We start from the raw sequence: 9,477 nt of genomic DNA, 5'->3' as shown, positions 1-9,477 counted from the left end.
TGGTTTTGAAGTATGTCTGTATTCCTCTCTTTTGTTGTGTGTATTCCTGATTGATTCTTTCTCAGGTGCTTTCGATGCATGGTATCACGATGAAACCTTCTTGCTGTTATTGTGTTCCTGGTAGTAGGTCATTTGCTTGTTTTTGGTCGATTTGATGGTACTTTACTTTGATCTGCCCCATGTCGGAAAACGATTCTGTTTTAAAACATGGCTTTTATGTTCAAAGTCCTTCTTTCTGTCTTCTTGATTTGTGTATACGTTTTCTGCCCTGTTAAAAACAGTGAACTCGGTACTGACAACTTTGCATTAAGTACATGATTACTTTTCCATTGAAGATATAGATCGGTATGCATTCGAGCTCAATAATGCGAATCATGGAATCGTAGCTCGGGCGTTTTTAATGTATTTTATCTAGTATCTTAATTCTCTTGTCCATTTTTATCTTTCGCTACGTTTCGAATGTTTGTCGCGGCTAGCGCTTGAGTTAGTAATTACAGAGTCTGTGCGATCAAACCGATCTTAACACGTTAACCTCCATTCACGCTGCATGAACTCAGGGCATAGTTTGCCAAAATCGATCTATTTGCTTCATTACGATTAGACTTAGGCCTGGTGTACCATGTGATATGCAAATCATGGCTCTTATCCTTGCAGCCAGAATGCAGCAAACATTACAGTAATTACGCATAAAAATATAAACGTATTTACTTTTGTGGTGGTTAACTCGCTGTTATAGCGCACTTCCGGTCGTTAAAGCGGAACTTCCCCTATAAAAGCCGGATTATTGTAAATCATGGCAAATGTAAAAGAAGCCACGGTACAGATAGGAAGTGCCGTGTTTGGTCCCATAAGTCTGCCATGTTTCAGGCGTTCATTGTCATTTAATCTTTCAAACGATGTCTGTGAATATATAGTGATAAACTTGAGTAAAAAAATAAACAGAAAAATTGTTCCTTTTTGTCGGAGAATGCATGTGTTTCAAAAAGTGTTTCCTGTACGACTATTTGACCCCTCTTTGCATATGTCACTAAAGTGCCCATCCTGATTATTCAAATTTATCATACAGTCAAAGCGACGCTATGAGAAGAAGGCGCCGTGGGACAGTGGTTAGGGTACCGGACCCACTATCGGAGAATGGCGGTGTTATGCCCCTGAGCAAGGCACTTTTCTCTTCAGTCGTCCATCGGGTACTGGGTTATGCGTACCTCATCCTGTAATTGGGTTCGCCTGTTGGATTAGAAATAAAAATAAAACAAAAACTTCTAAAACAAACTTCCGCTCAGTGTATGCAAATGGCTGCGTCATCACTAATTACCATATTGTGCGCCCAAGGTCCTATAACTTCCCGTTTAAGGCATCTATCAGACAGGGGGACTTTATATGGATACTCGTCGCACATATTCGATGAGACACAAAGAAATATCAAAATCTTAATATGAATTTTACCCCATCGTTCTTGTCGCAATGTCAATGATTATCGATTGGAATAACTTCTCAAACACAAATGTAACTAAACCGTAACTTCTTCTCATACTCTATCCTTACACGCTGTTTATATATCCATACCTTTTTCAATAATGGTTCATGCTTTGACCCGCCTAAATACATCCCGTGACTACTTCGTGCCACATTTAAGCGTCTCCTTCGAGGCCTACTCTTCGTTCAATTAGCATTTCTTTAGCTTGAAGCGTTGCGTATCAGTTTTCAAGAGATACAGAAAGCTACAAGAAGTGGACTTACCAACGATGTCTCTCGTCGGACCTATCTCTAGCGTTGTAGTGGCAGGTGTAACAGTCCTATTTTACATCGTGAGCACGGCGACCAACTACTGGGTGGTGATTTCGTCTCTAGGCTCGGAAACGTACTACGGACTGTGGAAGTCATGCTTTGAAAACATTCATGGAGTACGCGTCTGTGCAACCCTGCCCGATTCCATACTCAAAGGTTTGGTTACTGCAAAGTTTCGTATAAGTTCGATGTTCGACATGGCAAGTTTGCACCTACGAGTAACTGGGCATATGCCATTATGGTTTGCACTAGTTGAAAATCGTACCCAAACGGGGATAAATGCTCAATTATAGTGATATTAACAGTAAACTTGAATTGTTTTCTGTTAACATGTTTAGCTCAACACGACACAATCGATGACAAAATTGCACAACGTTCATATTTTCCAGAAAATTGATAAAGAAGTCAACTTTCGTTTTGTTACATTGACACGCTTCTTAAACGGAGACGAAACCTGAGCACGTTGCGTTGAATTACCCATATCAATTGTGTTCTATTTGCGTACATAAATTGACTGCTTTCAGATTAATTGTCATTTTATCAAAAGCAGTGATTCAATGTCAATCTCCACAGACTGTACATTTGGTCAAAAAAGTTATACAAAACTGTATTTTAAAAGTGCCAGATTGTGTAGGATTATTAAGTGCTAAAAGGAAAGAAGACTGTTGCAATCGATAAGAACTTTAGGAGCATTACAACTGCACAAACATGACGCCAAAAATACTCTGCATACGTTATTCTAACTTACATGTAAGAAATTTTTCAACAAATTTAATTTTGACTCTTCAATTCGTACAAAGACAAAGGAAAGGGCGAACATGAAAATTACTTTCACTTTGCTTAAATTCGTAGATACGATATAGGTAAATGTTGATCACGTGAAGTGAGATGAGACCGAATTGAAAAACGTCTTGCAGTTATTTGAAACAATGTAGCGGTGAGTATTAGTCCCCCGGATGAAGTCCAGGGGACTTATGGTTTGGCTTCGTCGTCCTCCGTCCGTTCGTCCGTCCAAGCGGATATCTCAGACATGCCTTAGCCAATCCATTTTGTCTTCATAGCATTTGCAATTTTTAATTATTTTTCGCTATTCATGACTGAAGCGAATATATTCTCGGTTTAATTTCTTCGTAGCCTAAGCAACAGGCAACAATGATATGACAACGCATGCACACCTAAAAGAAAATGCATGAGTTATTTTTACAATTGGAAAAACTTTGATGGCATTGCTTTACATTTTGTTGCACCACTCGCCTGTGATTAACGAAGGGCATCAAATGGTTTTCTTCTTCTACATGATCACATTTGCTACATGAAATAGAGTATATGCATTATGGACATCGCAAGCCGCCATGTTTCTTGTTTGTAGCGTGCCACGATGAATGACGATTACACATCACAGATGATCTCACAGATTTGTATTTATCACATGATGTTATTATTTTTACTCGTTTCACTTCCACGTTTGCCGATGGCTTTAAAGTAAAGCGGTAAATGCAGTAACCGAAACCACACGACTTATTATCCTTGGCCTTATGTAAATTGTTAATTTTTGTACTCTTACTCCTATTTTCTCTTCGTCTTCTTTCAGTTGACAGTCTTTCATTGGACTTAAAACACTTACTAAGCAAATAACCTAACTTGTCCATTTAAAATATCTGGTACGCTGACGCAAAAATGATTCATGTAGCAGTCTAAAGAAATCTGAAACTTTCATTGACAGATCTTTTAAAATTTAATACTGTACAGACACGACTTGACAGCAGGTTAAACTTACATATAACACATGATTAGACATGAATCGCTCAACGATGATTCATTTTGAGTCAACTTTCGTTTTCAAAAATAACACATGCAAAACTTCGTATTCCTTCTTTTTCCTGGTATTCCATGAGTTCACGGCAACGTAATGAAGGAATAAACCAGCTCAACTAGGTTACTGGAGAAGGACGTGCTCGTCATGACTTCTAAGATTTCCATTTCGATTCGCCGGATCAGCGTGTTGCTTTCAAAACTGCTTCTTGAAACATGGCCCAGCTTACACGTGATATACTCGCAAGATTATTTACGCGGCCAGTTCCAGCTGCGTCGAATGTGTAGCTCGCGTTATCCAGTTTATTTCGTCGAAATAAATTGATTAGATAATTTACAAGAATATTTACATGTTTAATCTTTCCATGCAAATATGTGACCGTGCTGGCTAGTTTGCTAGGGTATCCGGTTTTGACAAAGTTTCTGAGAATTAAAAAAAGTAAAGTAGAAGATCCTGGTCTGCAGACGATGCGTAAACTACATACCCGTTTCTACATTTAACGTTTCATGAGAGTACATCTGAGTTGAATTGCATTAATTTGAGTTACCAATCGCTCTTAATTTATGCTCAATACTATATATAAGCACACAATAAGACACTGATCATATTAAAGTCAATTGGGACAGATATTCGGTGTCTCAAACATTACAGTTCGTTACTTTATATCATGGGGACTCATTTTAAAGCTCTTTGATTAAGAAAAATATTCACCGACATAGTTTTTCCCCGTAGAGTAAACATATAGAAGGCGGTCATTTTGAGTTTCAAATATCGGTAAATGTTAGGTAATTTATTTCTCCTGTACTAAACTTTACACAACGATCTGAGGTTTTAATATTGATTTCGGAAGAGAATGGTTGAAAGTCTCACTTAGGAATTTTGAGCAACAGCTTATTATATATAAGTTTTTCAATTTCGAGGCGCGTACTGCCGTAATCACGGACTTTACACAAATCATCGAATGCTTCCGTTATACAAGACTGGGAGGCCAAGAGCAGAATCTTGTGTACAGCCATGAAAAAATGCTTCGTCAATTAAAGTGTTGTAGCCTCACACAGCAATATATGGTATGCCTCGTTATATCGCAATATACAGTTAAACGGAGATATGTTGATATCCATGCATTAGCCGGGTCATATCAAAACGAAAGAGAAATGTACAATAGCTCAATGCAAGCCTCAACAAACCAAACGACAAAAACGTGAAAAGCTCGTTGTACTAAACGGAAACACCAATAAATCATGTACAATGCTTCATCGGACAGTTAGATATCTATCAGGTCAGCATCTGTGCCAAGTTTCATCAAATGTTATTATAGTTCTTCTATATCATTATGCAGGATACGTAAAGGCTGCCCGTGGTCTTATGTTGACAGCGGTGATCGTCGCAGGGATAATTTGGATCATAGCTTTGGTGGCGCTAATCGGAAAAGGCACTGGACAGACCCAGCACTCGCTCTTTAAATATTTTACAAGACGCTTCTGGGCAATCAACGGATTGATCTTCTGTGTAACAGGTGTGAATTATATACACTTTTCAAATTCACTAATCTCCTGATTTCGCTCACTTTGCCTGCCACTGATTCTCTTCCTACTCACCTCTTCTTGTCCTTCTTGTTCTTGTCCTTCTTCTTCGTCTTGTTTTTCTTCTCGTCTTCTTCTTCTTCGTCTTGTTTTTTCTTTTACAGTACTTTATATTATTAAACAAGTGTAACTAAACGCTTTTATAAAGTTTTAGAATAGATGTAATTCTAATCAACTCGCATCTCCTACTCGTTTTCTGGTGAATACGTTCGTATTCGCATTGCTCGCAGTATGTTGCAGTTGCAACGCATCTTTGGGTGCGCATAGGAGAATGTCGCTAGTGTCTGCCGTTATATCTTTTGAAAAGAGGACTGTGCGATTAACCAATAAAGTCGAGGCAATTTGGAATATTTTATTTAATATCCATTAAACCAGGATTTCTGAGAGAGAGAGAGAGAGAGAGAGAGAGAGAGAGAGAGAGAGAGAGAGAGAGAGAGAGAGAGTCCAATTCCCTTTACGATCTAAATATTTATGCTTTATAGGTTTGCTGGTGTTGACTGGAACGAGTGTATATGCAGGTGAAACGAACAAGGAGTACAGCGACGTTGTTATCGATTATTCGTTCGGTTATTCCATCATCCTTGGCTGGGTCTCCATTCCTGTCGGTGTCATTGCCGCGGCTATGTTGACCTATTTCTTTCGCGCCATGTGGGATGACGCCTATGATAATCTGTAGCGGCCATCGTATAGCAGCTAAAATATAATATGACTTAGTCTTGAAGGAGTATGAGTTTATGTAGCAGTCATTACAGCAACAAATAAGTACAAAGCATGTAATGGGCAAAAATGTCAACCGAACATATAAAATGTATTGTAAATCTAAAATCAGTTTTGGGATTTTTTTTTATGAGAAATTGAAGAAAAGATAAATAATAGTCTGCTCTTCCACTGAACTGTTTAAAAATGGAAAGGTCAGAGACATTTTAGAAGCACTGTACACATGATTGTGAAAGAAAAAAATTGTCACAATTTCATCAGGCATCATGTCATTTCATCTGCATTTTCAAGGTGTAAATATTATGTATGGGGCACTGACAGTTCCATGTGTTAGTGTAGAAGGCTACAAGTTGCAAAGTTCACATGTGCAGCTTGCAGTCTAGATATTTGTGATTTTTTCAGAGGCACTATACCAAAAAGAATCTATAAACTATTTAGAAATAATATGATTGCGTGTTGCGGTTGTTCGGAGCCAGATTCATGCTAGATCAATTCGAATACATGAGAAAGAAAAGTTTGCTCTTTTGGTTTCACCTTTGAGTAATATAAAATAATTCCAATGTTTCACCAATGCAAGTAAATTTTCTGAAATATTTGCTCATCATCTTCTTCTGCGTGATTTATGTAAGAATAGAAAAAATAACCTTTAATGAATAATAATAGGTCGGACAATGCCTCATCGGTACATTTGTACAACAGACTCCATACTGCCAATATAAAAAACCGGCAAATCCAAATCTTTACCAGCGAATCCTTGCAATGACAAAGTAACCAAGGCATGAACCAAAGACTATATCTTAATGAAAAGTAAGAGAAGTACAAGATTTGCCATTGATAAGTTTTTCACTTACCTGGTCTGCTTAGGTGTACCTCACATAACATATCAGAAGGAGTTTATGTAGACACAGATATGTGTATCACAACTAAAACAAAACAATCTGTATTGTTGAAATTAACAAACAGAATTTATCTGAAAACATACGAAGGCTCGATTTCATACATGTAAAAATATCGTGGAATGTCCTCCAGTTTATGGTGGATAATTTAAAAGTCAAATGCTGCAGTGAATTTTTTACAATTTTTGTTTTACATAGAAACTACATGCCACTCATCAATGCATATTCAGAGAAGCGGCATTTACCCTGTGAAGTTAGCTTATGTGTGTACAGACTGCAATATTACTGTTGACAAATAGAGTCTAGTCAAGACTAAAATGTCAATGTCAAAAATAACATTGCACTTTACACGCGTACATTCTCTGTCGACTTTAAGAGTGAGTGTTTTAACATGCTCTCGTGAGTAGAACAAGGTCGTGCAGTAGTCATACAAAAGAAAATTATTGAATAAATATGTGTAAAACATTTAGCTACTAGCTCTTACAGCTGTTTCTTAATTTGCTATGCAATGTCTGGCTACCACTCTACTCCCAGCAACATTTTTGAAAATGTTTTCCTGGTGTTTTGCCATAACATACCTGACAACAATTGAATTGTGATGAAAACTGTAAACATCAAGAAAGTTAACATCGACATTAGTATATGGACATTTTCATATGCGCTTTGTGTTCTTTTTTCTCAGTGAACGAGATTCTCATTCTAAGTTGTCCATCAGAGTGATGAAGTTCTGATGAATAGCAATTGGAAATCTTCATAGAAAGGCACACTATATCATTATTTAGTATTGCTTACTTGAGTCGTGGTAGCAATGACTGCTTTGTGGATACAAATGTATGAGAGACATCATGGGCTTTGTAAAGTCGCATGATGGCTGGTGTACACTCGCATGCTGTAATCCGATGTGTGATGAAATCTTACAACGGCTAGTGTCAATGTCCTTCAGTGATGCCCTTCAGTTGAACGCATGCGCTCTTTTCTCTGCTTTTGATCATTTGTTTTGCAGCTAATTTCTTGTGATTTCTTCAACTTGACCTCTCTACCAAAGTCACTCAAAAATTGGCCTTCTCCAGTCCTCAAGTATCTTTTCACAATGCAAATAAACACTCCTTGTTTGATATTATCTGTTACATCAAATAGGTGTTCGTCATCACATATCGCTTTCCAACTGCTCCTTTAAACTTTGTCTTGTACCATATTGCGCTCTGATGCTTAGTGAAGTTGGCAATGTGACTTTACTTACCCTCTCCTTTTCAAGAATCACAGAATTGATATTCACTGTCACTGACGTGTACAAGTCCTGATGACACCCAATTGTATTGTTTCACCTTGGTAACACTTAAGGTAACAGGGTATCTTGTGTCATTCTTAAGTACTGCAAAAGGACAAGTCATTGAGCGAAGTACCAACTCCTTTTCATGTGCAATTTGCAAGCTCTTTTTTTGGAGTTTGAAACATATGTTGTCTTTGAGATATTTCCTTACTGTTTGCAGATCTTTCTTTTACTGTCCAATCAACAACATATCTAACCTTGGCTTCCCCCTCTGGTGGAAGATCTTCAACTTTCAGAAGTTTTGGATCGATATATTATTGTGGGAAAGCTTCCAGTAATTGTTGGAGCACAACTTCGTACATTGAAAAATTGATATCAGCTGCCAGCCTAAGATGATGACCTTCTATTGGTCCTGTTACACCAAACAAAGCTGCTGTTTCTGACTCTACTTCCGTACTATTTACAACCTGGTGTAATCTTGCAATGCAAATTGTGAAATCCTTTCGAGAGAATTTCGAATCATTTGCACTTTTATCTTCCAGATTTTTCATTATAATGTCGATTTCAGCCTCTGTATTTTAATAAATACTGCTAATCCATAAGAATTTACTGTGGTATTCTGAATAGTAATATAAGCGAGATATGCATAGCTACCAGTGTCGTCATTGAGTGGAGAAATTGTCCTCTAACTTCTTAGTAAAACTGACAAAGTACAATCGTCTGGTGGGTGACTCAAGGTAGAGCAATGCTGGTCCATCATTTTAACAACCCAGCAAGATATAAAATACTTTCTTCAACAGTGGTCTCACCACTAAATACTTGATTGATGTTTTCACTATTAACATCCGCAATGAGCTTGGCAATGTCATCAGGTCTGCAATATGCTTGGGACTTGCTTCTCACTTGTATGCCCTTATCCGCTGAAATTTGACAACAAATACCATCTTTGCGAGACTCTGTCCCAATTTCAACTTCTTTAAAGTCTACATCTTCTGCATCAGTAGGTAACAATTTCTGGCTTCAAAAGCCGAAAATCTGCTGCAGCCCATCTCGACTACTTGCTATAGATAGGAGCAACTGACATCTGCCCTGGGCTGAACTCAGTCCGAGCATGAACAACTACTTGGTTCCAGATTTTTTCCTAAGGCTTTATAAGCTGTGAAAGCCCAGGCCAGTCGAATGAGTATTTACCTCCTTGTGCTTGTCAGTTTCCCATCTTCACTGTATGCAATCAATTTTTCATCACCGGTATTGATGTCTCTGCCAGGAAATTTCATTTATTTATTTTATTTATTTATTTATTCAGCTTTGACATAAAGTCAGGATGAGTCGCACAGGTGACTAACACCTATACAAAAGCAACCCTCCACAAAAGCACACATTTAACAAGTTACACATACAAAATTAAAA

At 37.8% G+C, this 9,477-nt stretch overlaps 1 protein-coding gene across 1 annotated transcript; it reads left to right on the top strand.

Moving 5' to 3' along the window:
- The first annotated feature begins 1,612 nt into the window (after positions 1 to 1,612).
- LOC139125823 (claudin-10-like) lies at positions 1,613 to 6,526 on the top strand. Its single transcript, XM_070691927.1, has 3 exons — positions 1,613 to 1,944; positions 4,941 to 5,117; positions 5,667 to 6,526. The coding sequence occupies exons 1-3, from the start codon at positions 1,746 to 1,748 to the stop codon at positions 5,858 to 5,860; spliced, it is 570 nt and encodes a 189-aa protein (XP_070548028.1). The 5' UTR covers positions 1,613 to 1,745; the 3' UTR covers positions 5,861 to 6,526.
- The last annotated feature ends 2,951 nt before the right edge of the window (positions 6,527 to 9,477 follow it).

This window comes from Ptychodera flava, assembly GCF_041260155.1.
Source record: "Ptychodera flava strain L36383 chromosome 3 unlocalized genomic scaffold, AS_Pfla_20210202 Scaffold_26__1_contigs__length_13983176_pilon, whole genome shotgun sequence".
In the NCBI taxonomy this organism is placed as follows: domain Eukaryota; kingdom Metazoa; phylum Hemichordata; class Enteropneusta; family Ptychoderidae; genus Ptychodera; species Ptychodera flava.
Note: the sequence above shows the minus strand (reverse complement) of the source record. Positions and strands in the feature narration are given on the sequence as shown.